Consider the following 24,380-nt stretch of genomic DNA (forward strand, 5'->3'; position numbering starts at 1 on the left):
AAATTTAGATATAGCTACCATATATATATCTTCGTTCGATTTGACTTTTATTGTGAACCAAACGTTTAATATCAGTTCGAATTTTGCACGTACGATCAGATTGGACCTGAAAATAAGTATGCCAAATTTGATCGAAATCGGTTCAGGTATAGCTATAGCACCCATATATATTGTTCATCCGATTTGTTATTTTTGTCCTCCGCAGCCGTAATATGCACACTGTAACAACAATATTTGGGGAAATATATCAAATACAGCTCAGAAATACATTTGCTAAATTTTATCGATATCGGTTCAGATTTTTAAAATATAGCTCCCATATATAACTTCGTCCAATTTACCTTTGATTGTGCACCAAACGTCTAATATTTGCCCAAATTGGATGAATTGAGTCTAGAAGCTAGTATGTCAAATTTGGTGAAGATCAGTTCAGATATAGCTATAGCTCCCACATATACTGTTCATCCGATTTGTCAGATTTGTTACCCACAGCCGTAATATGCACTTTGTAACAACGATATTCAGGGAAATATATCAAATACAGCTCAGAAATATCTTTGCCAAATTTTATCGAGATCGGTTCCGATTTGGATATAGCTCCCTTATATATTTTTATCCGATTTCAAATTAATTGTGCACCAAATGGGTAATGCAAGTCCGAATTTAAAAGATACAAATGCTTCGGCATATTTAGTCCTTTGAACTTTAAATTATAATTATAATCACAGCGTGTATGATTGAATTCTCCCATAAAAACTTATAATTTTTATGCGCAACTCTACTAAATTAGCAAAGTGGTGTAGGGTATCATAAAATCGGCCCCGCCCGACTTTAAGACTTTGTTTACTGGTTTTACACACAAGTAGTGGTCCATTCTACCCGTTGTCTTAAATTCTAACTTCATGCAAGATTTCGTGTCCCTTGGTTTCTATTTGTGACCTTTATAACGGATGCAAAATCAGGAACATTTTGAGTTGCTGGTCCATTTGAACCCCTAAATATATTGCGGACATCTTTGAAAACAATAGATTTAGCCCTTCTGAGCCTTACCCTACCTTTCGTGAGGATCGAACGATAATTGCAATCTGGTTATAAATAATAACCCCAACCTGTGTTGTAAAGTGCAAAAATATTACAAAATATACACTTCAATATTATAAGTCAAATTGAAAAAATCGCATGCGATAAAAAATATGAAAAAATAAAAAAAATGTCACAAAATACTACAAAATCTATATTAACATAATTATCGGCATCTTTTTACGCAATTTTTTAAGATTTTATACTTTTATGCCAAAAGGGCATTCTAAATTTACAAACTTTGTCAAAATAGCTCCAGCCACTCTGGAGATATAAGCATTCTAGCTAACATCCCCTTCCTTTGTATATATACATTGTATATATTTCTCTATATATATCTGATATTTTTACTATCGGCATCTACGTAACGGTCAGAGTTCTCCTGTTCGTTTATTTGTGATTTCGCCGCATTAAAAATATTCGCGGTTTAATGGAAAATTTAACTTTTATTTATCACAAATGGTATGGCCTATTTCAACCACTAAATATTACCCGAAGACCATCAAAATTGGAAAGCTTCTGCCCAGCCCAAGGCTCTAGCCCTATGATGACTTTCGCTTCTATTGGTCTATAATTGTGACCTGTAGAGCAACTGAAAAAATAAAGAAATTTTTCAGTTTTTTGTCCATTTTAACCATGGTAGAAAAATACAGGTAGATGCATCAACGCTTGGGAGCATTGATATGTCAATTTTTTTTTAATTTATTTTCAAATATAAGTAGCTTCTTATATGTTTTCTTATACGTCGTCATTCGGAGGTTATTATAAAATGCCTTTTCAACAATTTTTACAAATTTAAAAAATTTTTCATTCAACATTTTCAATTCCAAAATTGGTTTGACATTTCATTGTCTCAGCAGCTGCGTCGATGCGTCTACCTATATTCTTCTACCATGATTTCAACCACTAAATATTATGCGATCATCTCCAAAAGAAATAGGGTTCTATTCTGACCTTAACCCCACCTACATTTTAAATTTCGTGAAGATCGGCTTATAATTGCGACTTGTAGAGTGATTACAAATTAACATGGACAGACGGACGGACGGAAATATATAGCTATATCGACTCAGCTCGGCGAGATAGGAAGATCCATATGTACTTTCCTATGTGGGAAATCAATATTTCGTGGTACTACATAATTTTTGGCCCAATCAAACTTATAATAACCCCAACACAAAGTGTTGTAGGGTATAATAAAATCGAATGTTTTCAGTTCCCTACCTTGATTTCATTGTACCCATGGCTCAATAAGAAAGGTTGCTTAACTTCAAGGTAACTGCAGTGATAGCATAGACTTTTTGAACATGCGACAGTTTGCTTTGTTTATTTAAATTTTTGGGGTTCCACCACAAAATTGAATCCAAGATAGAGGAACAATTTTGTTTTATCCCAATATTATACATTTTGAAATAATCTGAAAAAATTTTAAATTATTTTCCCTTTTATTCAAAACAGAACAGGGGCACCAAAAGAAAAAAATGTATTTCGATATCATAAAGGGAAAATCTCTGATTTGTGTATGTACAATTGATATGTAAATAAACAATTTTGAAAAAAAAAATTAAACATATGATTGCATGACTTTACCTTCTTAGTTCTACGATGGATTGTACCATTTTTTAGCAATACAAGGAAAACCCTCGTATAAACACCGTTAAACGAAATCTCAGCCATTATCGAAATCGATAAAAAATTGATTTTTACACCAGAACGAAAATCGACTTTCGTGTCCCTAACTCGCAGGTGAAACGTCAAATCAGAACGACGGAAAATCAGAATTAATCACGAAAAATAAGACAATTCACAAGTTTATTTCGGTTAAACAAAATTTAAAGTTTCTGCGGCGAATGCTCATGCCGATAATGACGTTTTGTGTTTTTAGTAACATAAATCGATAAACTAACCATAGAAAGGTAAAACCCCATAAAATCATGGAAACAACAGTCACCATGAAAAGAGAATCATAAGAATCATACGACAAATGAACAAGTGAGGAAAAACATAGTGGAAAAATTAAGAGTTGAGCAATTTTCGTATTCTCGGTTGCCTAATGAAACAAGAAAATATTAAGCAATATCATTGGGAAATTAAAAAAAAAAACTGTCACAACTCAATAAAAAATCGCAACAAAATCTTGTCCGCACTGAAAATTATAATTGTGTAAATCAAAAACAGTAAAGCTACACACCTTGCCCGTGTGTATTGTTATTGTCCGTAAAAAAGTTCTATTTGCTGTGTATTATTATTTTTGTTGTTGTGTCAGAAAAAACATCGTCACCGTCAACCCGCAACACCACAACAACAAAACGACGATAAACACATAGAGAAGGTTAAATAGAGTTTTTTTTGCCCAATTATCTTTTGTTTCAATCAGGTGTGTTTGGACTGTTAGTTTGAAACCGTACCTATAAACAGAAAATGTTTTAAAGAAGAATAGCTTAAATTGCTGAAAAAATTAATGCAGTTTTAGGCGGAAGTTTTTGTTTTCACATCTCTTTTATTGTTTTTGTGCCTCAGACGAAGTTATGAAGCTGTGGTTGTTGTTTTTGAAGTTGGAGATCAATGAACTGAATTTTTATGAGATCTAAACAAAACGCCTTTTGAAGATCTGACATCGTTTTCGTATTATGGACCGGACTAGCTATGGCGGGCATTCACTTGCCAGGGCTGGCTTTGTCACGTTGCCATGGTAATCATGAGGAGTCATGAGGATCTGGGAGATGTTGATGTATTTTCCAATATGTTACATTGGCAAATTATCCAAAGTTAACCAAAACATGACAAGCCGTCATTTCTCTTGGATCCGGAAATTTTCCCATAATAATGTCGGTTCATAAACAGATCGGTTGTTTTCTCAGTCTCTGTACGTCGTGTTTTCCTTGGCCATGGAAATGCCCATTGGGTGCGGGTTCACCAGTTCAAGTACCTCAACATTTTGAATAATTATAACTCGTATAGAATGTGATGTAAGTTTTCGATTGTCTTCAAATTAAGCACATCATAATATTTATATTAACCTAAGAGTTGGTGTGAAGATGGAATATATTGATTCACCCCTTCTGGCACCTCCCCACAAAGGGTCAACATTTAGAATATTCATGAAGCTCATAAAACACGAAACTAACATTCTATTCCACAAGATCTGTTATAAAGATGATAGAAATCGGACCAATCCATAAAGAGTCAAGTGTTTGAATAATAATAAACCGACTGATATTTTACTTGTTTTTGTTTACATTTGAACTAGTTCTTAAAACGTCGTGATGATGTTGTTAATTGTCGTTTAGATACCTAGGATATGTTTTTTCACTCACCATTAAATTGCTTTCAAAAGAAATGTTGTTATAAAAATAACAATATTTTCTTTGCATTCTTTAATTCAGGCTCCCGAGGAAATGCATTAATGTATACAAACATTAAAAAATTTTAAATGCAATCTATAGGTTTTCGAACTGTTTTTCAAAATCAATTAGTTAATTAAATACACTAAACAAGTTATTTTATGTTTTTGTTTTATTTATTTTTAGCAAGCTTAGCTCTGCTTCTTTATCTCGGAAGAGTTGTACTACTTGTTGTCATTAGTAAATGTTGCTGGTGCTGCAGTTTAAGTTTTTCTTTAGTAATCTGTCAACATTGTAGGAAAGCGGCAAACAACATTGGCGGCAGTATTGTTTAAGAATGTCAGAATCAACGAGTAGACCCACTAATAATGCATCCGACATTGCAACGGAAACGTCAAGTTCGACAACGGCAGAGAATGCTGAGGCCCAATCAGAAACATCAGAAATTGTCACATCGACAACAACTAGTGAACCCGCAACAACAAGCGGAGAATCCACAACAACAACAAGTGGGGGATCCACAACAACACCACAACAAACCCCAACAACAACAACACAACTGGAGTCACCAACAACATCACAGCAACAACCTCAACAACAAAATACTGAACTGCAGCAACAACATAATGCTGGACAACAGCAACCATCAACACCTCCCCAGCAGCAGCAACAACAACAACAGGCTCCACAACAGCAAGCAGCTGGCGCCGGCGCTGCTGCTGTAGAAATTGATGTCAATCAAATAGCAAATGTTATTAGCGTTAGTTATTTAGCCGCCAATGGTTTGAATAATCAACGTAATCGTGGTGCCGCCGGCGGTGTAATTGGAATCGGAGCACCGGGACAAGTAAGAAAATAGAATTTATATAAAAATATTTTGTAATTTGATTAATATTTGGTTTTCGTTTGTTCCAGAACAACATCATGAATATGCGAAATCGTCTGTTCCATGCAATTTATTTTAAAGTGGCATTGATATATGCGCAAATGTTTCCCAAGTGAGTACTATGTATAGGCGCAAATATTTATCAAAAACTCTAGAAAGTCTTGCAAAGGTGTCCATACTTAAAAAAGTCCATAAAAAATGTTAATATATATGTCCTTTGCAAAAATATTTATTGATATTTACAAGATTGTAGACCAGGATGTTGTTCAAAGGTGTTAATAAAAAGGTCCACAAGAAGTTCAAAAGTGTTAATAAAACCAATGTAATAAAACATAAATTAAAAAAAAAATATGATTCTTAAAACGAGTATAGGGTCTAGAAAATCTTCAAAAATGTGAAAACATTTCAAAAACTATATATAATAATTTATGTTTTGTGGCATTGCAATTTTTTAAAAATGTGACAAAACATTCACCTGTAACAAATCGATATTTTATGGACTTATTGGAACTATTAAATGACGTCTGAAAATCGAAATAGGAGCATCATTGAATGCCGATCAAAGAAGTCCCTATGTATGACTTTAATAGTCCTGGGAAATAGTAGGTGAGCTGTTTCCCAGGACTATTAAGAAGAAAAATCTCCTTAAAAAGACCTTGTCTCAAAAAATCGTGGATAACAGCTCTGTTATAGGTTGCAAAATCGTTTTTTGGATCTTATGGTCAAAAGTTCTTATTAGCTTTTAAAAAGTCTACAATCTGTGGCCCCTAAAAATGTGATTGAAAAACGACAATTTATGGCGTTGAAAGTTCTATAAAAGTGTTATTAAAAAAACTTCAACGGGTATGGTCAAAAAGTGTTTGTAAACTTTATTTTAATTTGCTCATTTTGTGTTATGGAATGTCAGTAGAAGTATATTTGAAATATCCACGTTTTGTGGCGAAAGTATTTGGAAAAAATATAATTAAAAATTCATGTCGCGTAATTTTTTTGACAAAATATAAGTAAAGATTTCAATTAAGACCCTTAAAGGTTTTAAAAATAGAAATAAAAAATAAGTTTATGAACCTGAATGCGTTGTCAGAATGTTGACCCTCTATCGAGTAGGTTCCGAGGGAGTAGGCAAATATTATCCATTTCGTATCGGACCTAAATACAGGGTGAGTTAAAAAAACTGCAACAAAGTCAAACGCCATAATTTTTTATTATTTTTTTAATTTAATTGAATAAAAGCAAGACATTTCGGAAATAGCATCAAATTTTAGAATAAGTTTAGATTCGTTCGAATTGGTCACATTTGGCATGAATTGTGGCCTTCACATACTATAATGGCCTTTGGTCACACGCTGCCCGAATGGTGCTCTGCGGCCTTTTTGCCCGTCCCGGTGAAGCGTTGCTTGAGGTGATCGACACTTTTGTAATTTTAGTGCCAACCTTGCTTTCCAAAATACTCCGGACTCAATAGTCCAACGGATTGGTATCCGGAAATTTTGGTGACCATTGTGCGCTGGAAATGATGCGATTAACTTCATTTTCTAACCATTCTTGGGTGGCACGTGCTGAGTGCGGGTGGCGCGTGCTGAGTCCTGTTGGAATGTCCAAGGTCTGCGGCCAAAATGTTTGCGTGCCCAAGGCTTTAATACACCCTCCACAATATTTTCGCGATAATATTCGGCATTTATTCTGATGCCACGGTCGATTAATACGAGCGGAGACCGACCATCGGCTGTTATGGCGGCAAACACCATCACCATGGCCAGCGCTTGAGTTCTGGTGGCCAACCGAAGGTGCATATTTTCAGCTGACCTCTTTGGCAAGTAAACACGATCGGATCATTTTGTTTGTTTACAAACTGCTGGATACTGGATGTTTTCTCATCGGAGAAAAAACCAAATTCGACCAAGCGAAGCAACTCTTTAGCTCTTTTGAGTCTATTTTCTTTCTGTTGCGGTGTAAGTTCTTGCACTTTTTGGAATTGTAATGGCTTTACCCCGAGCTCATTTTTCAATATTTGCCGAATGGAATATTGCGTTATGTTCAGCACACGATCAATTTTTCGGCTACTGCAACGCGGGTTTCGATCAAGTTGCTTCTTTACTTTTCGAACCATTTCTGCTGATGTTGCTGTTTTCTTCCGTCTACTTCCTTGACTTTGGGCTACGCTACCAGTATCACGGATACGATCGATGGTACGAGACACACTTGTGGTTTTCCAGCCAAACATAAAGAGATCACACCATCACGCTTCAATTCCGTCACGAATAACTTTTTTTGTTCTGGAAAACTCGCACCAAATTGCTTTTGTTCGCTTGTAAACAATATAACGAGCTGTTACTGAAATAATTTTAACAGCTGTCGGACGAGTGGCTTAGAAATGACAGCAGTCAATGGTTGGTTGCAGTTTTTTCATCTCACCCTGTAAATATTATATAAATATTGCGACGTGCCAGGTTTGGACTGTATCGACTACTTCTTTCACTTTATATGAGGTATGTGATAATTTTTAGAAAATGTTAAAACGTTCGTAGTCGACCGAAGTATTTCACTTTCATACTTCATCCAATACAGAGAAAAATATTAGTGTGGGCAATATTAAAAGAAAGTCGATCATTTATATCCTCCAATTTTATGCGAAATCCTAAATTCCATATTCAACTCAGGTTTCTGGTTGAGAGAAATATTTAGTTGTAAAAAATCGTTGACTTGTTTCGCAAGTATTGACAGATAAAATTATTGAAAATTGTGACCCTTTGTGGGTGAGGCACGAGAAGGGGTTGGCAGATATCTATCACAACAGATCTTGTGTTAGCAAAAATGTTTGTGTGTTTTTGAAATTTGAAGAGAGTTGGATGCTTATATCCATCCCCCTTTTTGAGCATTTTGTTTTTCAAAGATCTTGATTCCCATGTGGGGAAGGAATATTCCGATCTCGACCGTATCTAATGATATATACCCTCTATGGCCATATGGCTGAGGGTAAAATAAGTGAAAGTACTGCTTTCATGGCTCTGTAAAAGTCTTATAGCTCCGAAAGTCCTGTTAAAATATTATAGAAATATCTCGCTACAATAATAATTCTTTCCTTGAACGTCCTCTCAAAATATGATTAAAAATCCTTTTTATGGTCCTCAAAGTCATTTGAAAATATTATTAAAAAAACATTTCTCATCTCCCGGCTCAGAAATGCCTTCAAAAATAGTATTAATATTCACGTTTTATAGATCTGGTCAAGTCAAAATTTTTTTGTTCGAATATAACAGAGATTCGAAAAATCAACTTTTATATTCCTACTCAATTCAAAATTTGATTAAAAATCCACGTTTTATAACCCCAATACTTTTTGGAAATATTATTGAAAATCCAAGTTTTGTGGAACTCAAAGTAAATTTAAAATATTATTAAAAATCTGTCTTTTCTAGTTTTGATAGTTGTTTAAAAAAATTAAAAAAGTTTTATGGCCCTGTTAAAGTATTTTTGAAAAATTACACATTTGAGGTCCTTATGTTTAAAATCTCCTTTTTATGGCCCTTAAAGTCTTCTGAAAACTGTACTAAAAATCGGCGAGTATTGTCTTGGAAATCCTAAAAAATATTTCAAAATGAAATATTTTTTAAAGGCAGTCCTTCCCCAATTAATCGCAATCATTTTTCATTTATTTTCAGACCTTTTCAACGAGCTTTGGAGTACTTCTTCCTCGCTAAAGCACTGCTCTTCTTCTCGGCTTTGGTTTACATTCATATGTCGTTTATAAAAAATCCAGCTACTTGTTTGGAGCACGTTCAAGACTGGCCAAGGGATGGAGTTCTAAGGTAAATAAATATAACGCCCAACAAAATTTGTAACAAATTTTGAAAATCGTTTCCCCCTTTTTAGGGTGGAGGTCATACCCAATTTGGACAAACGCATGGAATTGTATGAAGAAAGTCAGGTCTATGAAAGGAATATGCGAAAGCTTTACTCTGATTAGTAAGTGGAATAATATTTAAATGTTAGCATTGAAAACAATGTTATGTTCTCTCTTTATCACCTTTAGTTTTTATGGAATAGGACCGAAGACTAAGAACCAATTGTATCATCACAAATATGCAACAAATGAAACATTTACCTATTACCTGCAACACGAAGAAGTCTACGAAAGTTACTTAAAAGACAAACAACAACAGGCAACGGAATATCATGAGAATCCCGACATGGAATATGGTAATATTTTTAGAACATAAAAAGTTTAGATTGGACTTAAACCTTTTTCTTATTGTTTTCCCTAGCAGATGAACAATACATTGTGGAATATTCACTGGAATATGGTAATTTACGTTTATCGCCAGCCACCCGAAAACGCTTACAAATACCCGTTCGCGTTGTACGTTTGGATCCCATGACCAATAAATGTTTTGGTGATAGATTTAGCAAATTTTTACTTAAAGAACTTTTAGGGTAAGTAGTTTTAAAACAAATTTTTGTTATGTTTAGAAAGTCAATGAAGTTTTTTTTCTTTATTTCTCCTAAGCTATGATGATTTACTTATGACTTCGGTACGTGTCATTGCCGAAAAGGAAGAAAATAAAGGCTATTTACGTAATGTCATTACTGGTGAACATTATCGTTTTGTTTCCACTTGGTGGACGGCATGGAGTTCATATCCTACGGCATTTTTTGTTATGATATTGTTTGTGAGTATTCATCGAAATATTTCAAGGAAATGAAATAGTGAAAAAGGAAAATCTTGGTACTTTTCAGATAAATATTTATATAGAAAGATAGATATATGGATAGATAGATAGTTTAATAGAAAAAAAAATATATATATACAGTGTGAGATAAAAAGTTGCAACAAAGTCAAACGCCATAATTTTTACATTATTTTTTAAATCAAATTTAAAAAATGTCGGAAATAGCATCGAATTTTACAATAAGTTTAGATTTGTTCGAATTGATCACCTTTTGGCACGAATTATGGCCTTCAAACGGCCAATGAAGCCGTCACACGCTGCCTGAATGTTGCTCTGTGGTATTTTGGGCCATTCCCGGCGAAACGCTTGCTTGAAATGATCGACACTTTGGTATTTTTAGTACTTACCTTGTGCTGTTTTCTTCCGTCCACTTCCTTGACCTCGGGCTACGGTACCAGTATCACGGTAACAAGCGATGGTACGGGACACAAAAGATTTATTCACATCTAAATGCTGGAGTGCTCTAACGATAGCCACTTGTTGTTTTCCAGCCAAATATAAAGAAACCACACTATCACGCTTGAATTTCATCCCAAATACCTCTTTTTCTAAAAAATGCCCACCAAAATGCTTTTGTACGCTTGTAAACAATATAATGAGCTGTCACTGGAATAATTTTAACAGCTGTCGAGTGACTTAGAATGACAGCAGTCTGAAGTTGGTTGACGTTTTTTCATCTCACCCTGTTGATAGATATATATTTAAGCTATCTAAAATAAAGATAGGTAGCCATATAGAAGCTTTTCCAACGTTTATTTTTAGATGAAAGCTCTTATGAAAGATCTCTGTAAACGGAAATCTATTGGTTTAACACATTCCAAAGACTTAAGAACTTTTCAAAATTTTCAATAAATAGAACATTCTGTAAATACTTTCCAAAGGTAAAAAGCTGTTGCAATGCTTTCAATAAAAGGACGCCTTATAGAAAGTGTTTTCTAAACACCTTTTCTGGATAGAAAACACCCTGAATCTTTTATTTATAGAAACTCGTTAAACAATCTACAACCTTCAAAGTGGCTTCTCCCTTAAGTTTCTTATATATGAGATTTTCTTTAAGAATTCCATTTGGAGTTTTTATTTTTGTAGACAAAAGACCAAAATATTTCAATAAGTATAATTTATTGTATAGGTTTCCTTATGATGGAAAGCTCTCAAGACCCTGGAAAGTACATGGATGCAATATATATTATATTATTGTACTGATATCCAAAAGGGCTGCTTTTTTCGTGAACGTCGTTTATGGATAGAAACTCGTAAAATAGCCTGCCATTATTCTAAGGAAATGATAGAAATGATTTAGGACATTTTATAGGTCTTCTTTGGGAAGAAGTTCTCCTTAAGTTTTTTTTGATGGTCTTCTATGGGTAGAAAACATATAAAAGATAGGAGATATTAAGGAATTTTTAGACAGAAAACTTTTTAAACATTGACAATAAAAAGAAAATCGTTTAAAGACTCTAAAAATATGGGGCCTTTCAAATTCCATCTATAGACAATCTACCTTCAAGAGGTACTGTATTTGTATAATGTCTTGTAAAGATTTTCACTAATTTCTAAAGTCTTTAAGAATGACATCTGGTAAAATAAGTAGCTAGGTGGTAAGAGATTACTAAATTATATAAAAACATTTAAAAAGAAAACGGCTCAAGAACCGTCGTGTATACACGTTTATCTTCTTTATGTATACAATTCCTTCCAATTGATAGACGAATCCTAAGAGTGAAGAAATTCCGCATGATTGTATAAGTAAATATATCAAGGTATTCATTGGTGCTAATACGTTTTCTTTTTTATATTTTAGACCTTTTCAATATCAATGCTATTGCGATTTTCGCATCATCAAATATTTGTTTTCATTGGTAAGACTATCAAATATTTTATTTGCGTATTTTTTTTAATTCAATTTTTTTCTAATATTTCCAGTGGACCTCTTACAAATGTTGGAATTCAATGTAACTGCTCGTTTTCCCATAGCTCCCCTGTTGATTGTCATATTAGCTTTAGTTGGTGAGTAAAAATACCATTTTATTTTTAATCGACATTTACTCATATCTATATTAAATTTTCAACAGGCATGGAGGCTATAATGTCGGAGTTCTTCAATGATACAACAACAGCGTTCTATATAATATTAATTGTTTGGGTTGCCGATCAATATGATGCCATATGCTGTCACACCAGTATTACAAAAAGACATTGGTTAAGGTAAGTTTAACTTATTTTTTTTACTTTTAATTTTATTTGTAGTTGATCATAGTTATGCAAAAAAGACTTATTTTATACAGTACGTTTTCTTCAGGCAGGAGATTTACTACTTATATCTAAAATATATTTTAGGGAACTTCTATAAACTGAAGACTTTTAAAAAGTTTTGTTTACATTAAATTGCCTGTACAAGTTTTCTTTGGGATAAAAAGAGCATAAATAGATACTGTAAAACTAGAATATCTTTTATGGATTAACAATTGTAATGTCTTTGGAATGAAGATATTTGTTTGGGGCCTGCAATAGTATTTTGTGAAAACGATATAAGCAAGAAATATTCAATTCAATTCATAAATGGCAATTTAAATGCCCCATGCGTCCTAACATGTAGTTGATAATCCAATGTGTCAAACGCGTCGGATACAGTCTTTTGCATATTTTTTAACAGCTTAGCAGATTGACCGTATCTCTTTCAAACAAGAAAAAAAAAACATTAAATTCGGCCGGGCAGAAATATAAATACCCTTCACCATTAAGTAAAGAAAGCATTTTTAACATTAACATTTCAACTTTTTAAAAAACCAGGTTAGGCCATTTTATTGGGGCCATACCAAAACGGGAAATTTTTTTAGACAGTTTTATACTTCAAGGATAATCATCTACCAAATCTTCTAAAATACCAAATTTGAAACAATTTCGTGAGTAAATGTGACTATAATTATCAAAATACCGAATATCGGTGGGTATCTTTATATGTGAGCTATAGAAAAAGGTGGACCTAAATATTCAATGTTCAGCCCCCGAAACTAGAACCCTACAAATATTAATTTACACAAATCCGTGGGAAAATGTGGCAAAAATCACATTTTTCTTTGGACTAAATCCGTTTCAGGACATTTGGAGTCGATCTAGCGATGTACGTCCGTCTGTCTGTCTTAGATCGAGATCGGAAATGGGCAATATCGATCGGTTCACTCCCTTGGTACCTCCCACAGAAAATGTTAACATTTTCACAGAAAATAATTTACTGTACAGAAAGAGAAAGGATAATTCGGTTTTGCTTCAACTTTGCATATCCTAATATTTGCGTCACTTCTACGTCAGGTGCGAAAATGGTGGACTATATTGGTCCACTCCATCAAGTAACTCCCCCACAAAGGTTTAAAATTTTGAATAATTGCAGGGTGAGATAAAAAAACTGCACAAAGTCAAATCTCATAATTTTTACATTTTTTTAAATTTTATTGAATGAAAGCAAAAATTGTCAGAAATAGCATCAACTTTTAGAATATGTTCCGATTTGTTCGAATTGGTCGCCTTTGGCACGAATTATGGCCTCAAAACGGCCACTTATACCGTCACACGCTGCCTGAATGTTACTCTGCGGTATTTTGACCCATTCCCGGCGAAGCGCTTGTTTGAGGTGATCGACACTTTGGTATTTTTTAGTGCCAACCTTGCGTTCCAAAATACACCAGGCACAATAGTCCAGCAGATTGTTATCCGGAGATTTTGGTGGCCATTGTGCGCTGGAAATGAAGCGAGAAACCTTATTTTGTAACCATTCTTGGGTGGCGCGTCCTAAGTACGATGGTGCCGAGTCCTGTTGGAATGTCCAAGGTCTTCGGCCAAAATGTTTGCGTGCCCAAGGCTTTAATACACCCTCCAGAATATTTTCGCAATAATATTCGGCATTTATTCTGATGCCACGGTCGATTAATACGAGCGGAGAGCGACCATCGGCTGTTTGGCGGCCCAAACCATCAGCATGGCCGGCGCTTGAGTTCTGGTGGCCAACCGAAGGTGCACATATTCAGCTGAACTCTTTGGCAAGTAAACAACATTTCATTTTGTTTGTTTACAAACTGCTGGACAACGAATGTTTTCTCATCGGAGAAAACCAGATTCGGCAGTTCAACACTTTCGGTCAAGCGAAACAACTCTTTATCTCTTTTGAGTCCATTTTCTTCCTTTCCTGTGTAAGTTCTTGGACTTTTTGGAATTTCAATGGCTTTACCCCGAGCTTATTCAATATTTGCCGATTGGAATATTGCGACATGCTCAGCTCACAAAGCATTTTTTGATAATGACACAAAAGATTTATTCACATTTAAATGCTGGAATGCTCTAACGATAGCCACTTGTGGTTTTCCAGCCAAATATGAGGAAATCACATCATCAGGCTTGAATTCCATCCCGAATAACTTTGTTTCTGGAAAATTCTCACCAAAATGCTTTTCTACGCTTGTAAACAATATAATGAGCTGTCACTGGAATAATTTTAGCTGCTGCTGTCGGACGAGTGGCTAAGAAATTACAGCAGTCTGAAGTAGACTGCAGTTTTTTATCTCACCCTGTAAATGCTCGGGTTCCTTCATAGGAATAGCCACTTATTTAATTCACAAACAGAATTGTTAAAATAATGGGTCTCTACTACTTTTTTCTTCAAGGTAAATGTCGAAATGTTTAAGAATCGATTGTAGGTAAGCAAATGGCCACCTCCATTTCTTTGTCGATGTCCGTTAATGTAAAACAATTACTTCTGCTTTATAGACAGGACCTTCCAAAAAAATCTCTGTGCCTATACCGACCAAAGATTGTGTGAACTAAACGAATGTTGTTGATAGGCTAGCCTAAATAAATTATTATTTGATTTTGCATGAATTTCACTTTCCAATATCAAGGCGTTGAGCAAAGCGTGGGTCGTCCCTGGTTACCGAGTAACCTAAAAAAATACCAATAACAAAAACACCGACGATGATGATGTTGCCGGGTTGGACTTTTGGTTACTAAGCCCAATTATTTATTTAAGACTTATTATTAACCACCTCTTGTATATTTTATGCCTCATTATTGCTTTCACTTGTTGGTCGTTTGTTGTTGTTTTTGTTCTTTTTGTTGTTGTTTTGTATTATTTTATCTCTTGTTTTTGCGTCTTAAAACATAAGAAGAGGAAACATGGAGACCTCCTTATTTAGAGATAATTGGCAATAGAAACACAACACACACACAGATACTCAAAGAACGAAAAGGTGGTGAAGGGGAACGGAGGCAGCCGTACAGGGAACTCAGGAATTAGAAAGGTATTATGACAATATTTAATTAATAACATACTAATTACTGTATTATGACCTTACATTAAGTAGGTCGACATCTACATAATTTTGAGCGGAGGGACAAAGAGAGATAGAGAGGGGGGGGGGGGGGGTAGTGGTTACGCTGTTTAGTCCTTTTACACTTGTAATTTTAATAAATTGAAATTTTATTGAAATAATACCATTTCGTTGAAAGTGAATTACTGTTTCTCATCATCCCCTTCTAAAGCGGAACGTTTAATGTGTTTGCATTATTTTTTGGTTAGCGGATTGTTGTTGTTGTTGGGTTGTGCTGTGAGTATGTTTGTCTTTGGTTATGTTTTCCTGCTGCCGAAATTAATTAATTTGTGTTTTTTGAGGGTTTGGGGGTTGAGAGACTATAAACAATTAATAGGAAATTGAATGGGAAACTATGCAAAAACAATACTCACTAATTTTTGAAGATGAAATTTGATGTGAGGAGGGAGGTGAAACTGTGGATTTTGGAAACCAAATTAACACAAACTACGTGATGTCACATAAAAAGCCCAAGGGAAATTATACCCAGAAACCAAAAAAACAAAAAAAAATATGCAATATAAATAATTTAAGCCTACAGCTAAAATTTGGTCCAATAATAAACAAATGGATTTTTAATTAAAATATACAGGGTGAGATAAAATAACTGCAACAAAGCCAAACACCATAATTTTTACATTTTATTTTTAGAATTTATTGAATGAAAGCAAAAAATGTCGGAAATAGCATCAAATTTGAAAATAAGTTTAGCTTTGTTTACCTTTGGCATAAATTACGGCCTACAAACGGCCAATGAAACCGTCATACGCTGCCCGAACGTTGCTCTGCGGTATTTTGGCCCGTTCCCGGCGAAGCGCTTGCTTGAGGTGCTTGATACTTTGGTATTTTTTAGTGCCAACCTTGATTTTCAAAATACTCCAGACACAATAGTCCAACGATTTGGTGGTATCCGGAGATTTTAGTGGTTACTGTGCGCTGGAAATAAAGCGAGGAACCTTATTTTGTAAGCATTCTTGGGAGGCGCGTGCTGAGCGCGATTGTGTTGAGTCCTGTTTAACCGCGTGTGCATATTTTCATCTGACCTCTTGGCAAGTAGTAAACACGATCATTTTGTTTGTTTACAAACTGTTCACTTCTTTCGGCTTAGCGAAGCAACTATTTAGCTCTTTTGAGTCTATTTTCTGTTCTTTCTGCTGCGGTGTAAGTTCTTGCATTTTTGGAATTGCAATGGCTTTACCCAGAGCTCATTGTTCAATATTTGCCGAATGGGATATTGCGATATGTTCAGCTCTGGAAAATTCTCACCAAAATACTTTTGTACGCTTGTAAACAATATAATGAGCTGTCACTGGAATAGTTTTAACAGCTGTCGGACGAGTGGCTTAAAAATGACAGCAGTCTGAAGTTGGTTGCAGTTTTTTCATTTTACCCTTTATTTTTATAGTCTATAGTCTATCCCTATTTGTATGGGACAAAATTCCACAAAATAATTTAAAATTTACCATAAACAATGGGACAATATGGTTTAAATGATTTGCAATTTTCAATTGATGAATATACATTTGGGCTTGCGGCTAAACAAACAAATTAAAAATTATCAGTCGGGTTTGCCCACAGATGTATACCTTCAGCCTATGTTCGATTGTTTAAATATATTTTGTCTTGTGTTATGATTATTCAAATTGTTGATCATCTATGGAGTAGGTTCCGAATGAATGGACCAATGTTGTCCATTTCGTATCGGACCTAAATAAATAAGACATAAATATTGCGACGTGTGAAGTTTAGACTACATTGGTTACTTTTTTCAGATTATATGAAATCTGTGGTAATTTTTAGAAAATGTGCGTTAGGTACCGATAAACCGAAGTATTCCATTTTAATACTTCATCTAATACAAATAAAAATATTGTTATGGCAAAATTACAAGAAAGTCGAACATTTATACCTAATTGTATGCAAAATCATAAATCCGATAAATTTCATATTCATATCAGGTTTCTGGTTCAGAGAAATATTTAGGCATCGTAAGTTGTAAGGAATTTCTGACTTGTTTCGCAAGTTATGGCAGATAAAAATATTAAAAAATTGTGACCCTCTGTGGGTGAAGTACCAGAAGGGTCTCGTTTTTATCTCGCCTTTGGGCGGTTTCTTTATCAAAAGCTTGAAACCTATAATAGGGGGAGGTACCAGAAGAAATGGTCCTATCTCTGTCATCTTGATAACAGATCTTGCATGTATGGAAGTATTGAGATGTGCCAAGTCTGAATGAAATTGGATTTTAATTTCGAGTTTTATGAGCTTCATGGATATTCAACATTTTGAGCCTTTGTGAGGGAGTTACCAGAAGGAGTGGACCGATATATATCATCTTCACAGCAGATTTTGTATTAGTAGAAATAATGGGATATGTGAAATATAAAGAGAATCTAATGTTTATTTCGGATTTTATTAACGTTTTGGTTATTCAAAACATTGACCCTTTGTGGGGGAGGTACCAGAAGGAATGGTCCGATCTATACCGTCTTTGCAGACAGATCTTGTGTTGATAGAAATATTCAGATGTTAAGAGTGCAAATGGAATCGGATGTTAATTTCGAGTTTTATCCATGATGCTTATGGATATTCAAAATGTCGACGTTTTGTGGGGGAGGTACTTGATGAAGTGGACCGATATTATCCATTTTTGCACCCGACCTAGAATTGATGCAAATATAAAGATTTGCAAATTTGGAGCTAAATCGGATTATCGCTTCTCTTTTTAAGCAAAACTATTTTTTTTTTTGAAATTTCGACCTTTTGTGGGGAAGGTATCAGAAGGAGTGTATCGATATATTCCATCTTAACACCAGACCTTGGGTTAATAAAAATATTGTGATGTATGTAATTTGAAGACAATCGCACTTGTACATCACATTTTTTAAGAGTTGTAATTTTTCAAAATTTTGACCCTTTGTGAGGGAGATAGCAGAACGAGTGGGCAGATATATTCCATATTCATGTCAGACCGTTGGTTAATAAAAATATTGTGATGTGTGCAATTTGAAGACAATCGGGCACTTGAATTCTATAATTCTATGTTGTCTATTTTCTTTGTCCTGACATAGCATTGAAGCAAATATTAGGATTTGCAATTTATTGGAGCAAAATCGGAGTATTCTGTGCAGTAAAATAATTTTTGAAAACGAGGTATCAGAAGGATTTGAGCGACTCGATCTAAGTTATACCCGGAAAATCTCTTCAAGAAATTTTTTAAAAATTCCACGTTTTTTATAAATATTCTTAAAAATTCCACAATTAATTGCCGTTTAAAAATATTCTTCAAAAAAAAAAAAAATCATTCAACTTTGATTTTCAGACTTCAAAAGGAGCAAAAACATGGCCTTTCCTTTCAATTCCACTTCAAGCTATAACAATCCAACTCATTTCCCTCAATTAGCCACGAGTCGCTTTAACAAATTGAAACTTCAAGTATCACTTACTAAACAGAGAGGTATTTCCACGTCCATTCCCCTCACTGTCGCTCCCCTTCTGGCACCACAAATCAATGAATTATTCATTGAAATTGAAACCGACCAGCAATTAACAGACATCAAAAACATCATCATCGACATCATCATCATCATTAACTTAACACAGACCAAGGAGGAGCATTGGCCACCAAGTACTTCATTGATTTTAAAAGCTGATTAAATATGTAACCCAGGATAGCTGTTACTTCCTGGCAAGCCCGGAAAAAGGAAAGAATCGTCCCGAAGAGATAGTCATTAACAGTTAAACGACTTTTAAATGGCCAATTCATGAATGAGGATTTCAAGCAGCAATTCCTTATTCATTTTCAACTGAATAATTGATGATGACGAGGGCGGTAGGGGAAGAGTTTTAAAATATTTATTTCACAATTCCAAGGTCAAAATCTGCAAACGCTCTCCTGCATAACAGTATGGCTAATTTATTTGAAAATCTGTTATAATTTCCAACTCATTATCTGAGGGAGGAGGGGAGAAGGTTTGGGGGGGGGGGAGTTGATGATGAAGTGAGTTGAAAGGCATAGAGGTTGGGCGGTGAAGAGCACAAAAAAGGTCGGCTACACAATTAGTCAACTTTATAGCTGGCCGCAATAAAATTAACCGCGCGTGTCTCTTTTTCATAACAAAGCCGAAGCGACCTCAAAGGATTCCTTGTGAGTGTTGAAGCATAGCATTATTGTCGGCACTTTGAAAAGTTTTTGGGGCCGCCGAACCCAAGCCGAAGCAGAGTGGTGGTGCTGGCGCCATGTGGTGGGGTATTGTCATCCATACGTATCTCATTAATTTTTCATTGAATTTCTCTGTCTGTGGTCAAATTAGTTGATGTTGACTGACTTTATATGGTTTTATGTAAGTGCGGTATTGGTTGGCTTTTGTTTAATATTGTGTACAAAATGAAGTCATGTAAGTGATTTTAGAAAAGAGAACAGCCGGACGCTAGGGTTTCTAAGGTGAAAATCCTGTCAAAATCGACGGAGACAAATGTTCTTAAAAAACATTCCAATGTTCATAAAAATATTCGTGAAAAATCTTATGATTAGAAGGAGAGATTATTCTTAAAATAATTATCCTTCATAAAAATGTAAAATTGTAACCCGAATATCCTTCAAAATATCCACGACTATACTTAACAAGTAAAATAGTATCGGTCGGTTTTGCCGAAAGATTTATACTTCCAGCCATGAATTATGATTATTCAAACTGTTGATCCTTTATGGGGGAGGTTCCGAAGCAGTCGGCCAATATTGACAAATTCGTATCTGACCTAAAACTGATAAAAATATTAAAACCTGCCACATTTGGACTATATCGACTGCTTTCTATACTTTATTTGAGATATGTGCAAATTTTCAGAAAATGTTAAAATGTGAGTGAGGTACAGGGTAAAGGGGACCGAAATATTCCACTTCCACATCTAATACAGATAAAAAATATTGGTATCTGCAAAATTTAAAGGAAATCGATCATCTATATCCCATTTTATACGAAATAATAAATTCCGAGGAATTACATCTTCATATCAGATTTCTGGTTAGGAGAAATATTTAGATATAACAAGTTGTATAGAATCGCCGACTTGTTTCTCAATTATGACAGGTATAAGTATTGGAAATTGTGACCCTTTGTGGTTGAGGTACCAGGATGGGTTGACAGATATCTATCATTTTTCGTTATCAAAATTTTTGGACCTGTGAAATTTGAAGGCAGTTGGATGCTTATTTCGCGTTTAATAAGCGTTTAGTTTTTCAAAATTATGAACCATTTGTGGGGGAAGTACCGGAAGGAGGACGCCGATATATCACATTTTTTGTGTTAGTAAAAATAATGACATGTGTGACATTTGAAGAGGACCGGATGATTATTTCGGATTTTGTGATCGTTTTTATACCCTCCACCATAGTATGGAGGGTATACTAAGTTTGTCATTCCGTTTGTAACACCCCGAAATATACATTTTAGACCCCACAAAGTATATATATTCTTGATCAGCATAAAATTCTATGTCCATCCGTCCGTCTGGTCGTCTGGTCGTCTGTTCGTCTATCCGTCTGTCCATCTGTGGAAATCACTCTAGTTTCCGAACGAAATGAAGTAAGTTGATAAAAATGTATTCAAATGTGTATTATGTCTGCAAGACTTTTGGTATTGAAAATGAGATATGTAGGTCCACGTCTTCGTATAGCCCCCATATTACTGTACTCCTCGATATTCGGTATTTTGATGATTTTAGCGACATTATTTACCGGAATTGTTACAAATTTGGTATTTGAAGTTTGTAATGGATACTACAGCCTTAGACAGAAAAATGAGCCATGTGGGTCCACGTCGTCGTATAGCCCCCATATAACGGTACCCCCGATATTCGGTATTTGGATGATTTTAGCTACATTTTTTTACTGAATTGTTTCAAATTTGGTATTTGAAGTTCGTAATGGATACTGCAGCCTATGACAGAAAATTGACTATGCAGGTCTGCGTTTTGAAATATCCTCCTTATAATAGTACCCCCCTATATTCGGTATTTTGGTGATTTTAGCGGCAGATCTTGTGTTGATAAAAATATTTAGATTTGCCAAGTCTGAATGGAATTGGATTTTAATTTCGAGTTTTATGAACTTCATTGATATTCCAAATTTTGACCATCTATGGGGGAGGTACGAAAGGGAGAGGACCGATATATCCCATCTTCACAGCTGATTTTGTGTTACTAAAAACAATGGGATGTATGAAATATGAAGAGAACCGAATGTTTATTTCGGATTCAGTAATCGTTTTGGTAACTCGAAACTTTGACCCTTTGTGGGGGAGGTACTAGGAGGAATGGTCCGATCTCTGTCATCTTTATAACATGTCTTGTGTTGATAAAAATATTGAGATTTGTCAAGTCTGAATGGAATCGAGTGTAAATTTCGCGTTTTATGAGCTTCATGGATATTCAAAATTTTGACCCTTTGCGAGGGAGGCACCGACCTACACCAATTTGTAGATTTAGTAGAGATATCCATAACAAAAAAACGTTATTATGTGGAATTTAAGATCGTTTTTGAATGCAGATATAATTTAAAGCCGAAAGGAACTAACAGATGGTAGCATATCCTGCTCTTAATCGAAAAGAAAGGAAATTAATTCCTTTCATCAAAATCCTACTTATTTGAGCTGATATTAGGCACAATATACGTGAATCAGATGAAGATATATATATATGGGGAGAAGCTATATGCAAATCTGCACCGATCTCTATAAAAATTAGAACATGTATATCTATGCTGTATCTGATAGATGGGACCGAAAAGCTCGGTGTGAGGAACTTAAGTAGAAAATCGGATGAAACATATTTATGGTATCTATAGGTATATCTTAACCGATATTCACCAAATTTGATACACTTTTGTCCAAGTTAAATTCGTTCGTCTGTGCCTAAATTCATCCAATTCAGACTTATATTAAACGTTTGGTGCCGAATATACTTGAAATCGAGTAATGATATGGGAGCTATATCCAAATTTCGATAAAAGTTGGCAAAGGTATTTGTTAGCAATTTTCTATATATTTCCCCGAATATCGTTGTTAGGGAGTGTATATTACGGTTGTGGAGGACAAAGAAAAAAAAAACAAATCGGTTGAACAATATATATGTGGCAGCTATAGCTATATCTGTACCGATTTCAATCAAATTTGGCATACTGATTTTCAGACCTAATTAGGTCATATATGCAAATTTAATACTATTTCGGCTGATATTAAATGTTCTGCACAATTATCCACCAAAAAACATAGGTTAATATGTCCTTTCGGTTTGTTTCCCATACATTTGATTTGTGTGTTACTGGAACAATAATCTGACAACACCACCACCACTTCAGTAACCACCAACGCCCAACAGATGTGAATATTTAAAAATGATATACTTCCAAACAAGGGTTCGTCGGTTGGCCACCACTCATAACATCATCATTTAAGTCAACATTTGGAAAATACTCACACCCGCACCCACACTCACACACATGCCCACTCAAACATTGATATCCAACGTCCACCCAACAAATTCCATGGCAAAAACAAAAAAAAAAAGACAAAAAATTAAATTGGCTGGCTCTCGGACCAAATGGGAAATAGAGAAGTGACCATAAGAAAACAAGGACGCATTGTTGTTGGGAGTGCAGAGAGAGCCATTGAAAAACGTTTTGTTGTTTTGTTTTCCGGAGGAACCCAGCCATTAGCAAACATTTAAATAAGCACTTTTACAAACAGAAACAAAAACAAGGAACAATGCTTGACCCACCCCCACACTGTAGTGCCACCATCCATCTATCTATCCTCTGCCCATACATGCGACCAAACAAACAAGACACAACCACAACAGCAACAAAAATTATCGAACACAACATAACATAGAACAGCAATAATATAAATTGATTATAACAAACGAAAAAAGCAACAATGGATGGAGATACTAGCGGCAGGAAATAAGGCCATACAAACACTGCTCCCAATAACCATGTAGCTCCCTCGCGTCTTTGTCGTTCCATCCATCCATCCAATTTAACAAATAGAAAACATAAATAAGGCAACAACACCATGTTTTCCTTTTTTCCTAGAAAACGAAGACCGACAGAGTTAGAGAGAGAGAGAGATGGAAGAGAGAGAGGAAGGAAGCAAGAAGAAGTGGATATTAAGTTTAAATCGATGAGAAAAGTTTATTTCAGTTTCTTAAAAACACAAAATCAAAAACAGAAATAGAAACATTAAAATTCACTTAAATTGTGAAGATTTTCACCGCACACAAGGTATGGGCCTTGGGAGTTTTTAACAGATGTTTTAAATAGGATGCAAAGATTCCTGCATAAAACCACTTTTGCTTTGAGGGTCTAGCAGCAATAATTGTGGATTTGTAAAGAATACGGTGATCAATAAGCGCAGAGGAAATTTGAATATTGTCGATATTTTAAAATTATTTTACAAGGACATTCCACTCTACTGTCGTGGAATATTCAAGAATATTTTTGAGAGATATTTTTCCTCGTTAATGGTGACTTTTTTAATCAATTACTCCATAAATGTGGATTTTCATAAATATTTTTAAGGACTTTTTGATCTGAAATCGCGGTATTTTTAAAAGTAATTTGGGAATTTTGGATTTTTGTTTTTAATATATTTTTTTTAGGGTCACTCAGACTTATGATCGTGACTTTATCTAGAAATGTTTTTCAAGGATATACTAAAACATGTTGAAAAGTATTAGTCGCTTTTGCCGACAGATCTATATCCTCAGCCAATGTTCGATTACTTAAATATATTTAGACTTCAGTTATGATTATTCAAATTGTTAATCCTACAAGGTGAGATAAAACAAGTAAAAAAGCGTCAAGTTCGCCCGGGCCGAACTTTGAATACCCACCCACCACCATTTGGTACAAACATGGCAATTTTCAAAAAATTAAAATCCGTTAAAAATTCTGATAAAATTTTAAAAATGCCGAAAAACGTGGACC

At 34.8% G+C, this 24,380-nt stretch overlaps 1 protein-coding gene across 5 annotated transcripts in view; it reads left to right on the plus strand.

Moving 5' to 3' along the window:
- The first annotated feature begins 2,808 nt into the window (after positions 1 to 2,808).
- The window catches only part of LOC101900986 (uncharacterized), a 65,377-nt gene continuing 43,805 nt past the window's right edge, over positions 2,809 to 24,380 (plus strand). The window contains exons 1-12 of one of the 5 annotated variants that reach the window (XM_005190435.4): positions 2,809 to 2,996; positions 4,611 to 4,664; positions 4,723 to 5,271; positions 5,340 to 5,422; positions 8,973 to 9,119; positions 9,184 to 9,276; positions 9,344 to 9,510; positions 9,576 to 9,744; positions 9,818 to 9,980; positions 11,842 to 11,899; positions 11,964 to 12,047; positions 12,113 to 12,245. In XM_005190435.4, coding sequence (XP_005190492.1) covers positions 4,762 to 5,271; positions 5,340 to 5,422; positions 8,973 to 9,119; positions 9,184 to 9,276; positions 9,344 to 9,510; positions 9,576 to 9,744; positions 9,818 to 9,980; positions 11,842 to 11,899; positions 11,964 to 12,047; positions 12,113 to 12,245 — 1,607 coding nt within the window. In that variant the 5' untranslated portion in view covers positions 2,809 to 2,996; positions 4,611 to 4,664; positions 4,723 to 4,761. Of the gene's footprint in view, positions 3,073 to 4,610; positions 5,272 to 5,339; positions 5,423 to 8,972; positions 9,120 to 9,183; positions 9,277 to 9,343; positions 9,511 to 9,575; positions 9,745 to 9,817; positions 9,981 to 11,841; positions 11,900 to 11,963; positions 12,048 to 12,112; positions 12,246 to 24,380 lie in introns of all 5 variants that reach the window. The other 4 variants (XM_059125690.1, XM_005190433.4, XM_005190436.4 and 1 more) reach the window with 4 other exon arrangements.

This window comes from Musca domestica, unplaced genomic scaffold, assembly GCF_030504385.1.
Source record: "Musca domestica strain aabys unplaced genomic scaffold, Musca_domestica.polishedcontigs.V.1.1 35, whole genome shotgun sequence".
In the NCBI taxonomy this organism is placed as follows: Eukaryota; Metazoa; Arthropoda; class Insecta; order Diptera; family Muscidae; genus Musca; species Musca domestica.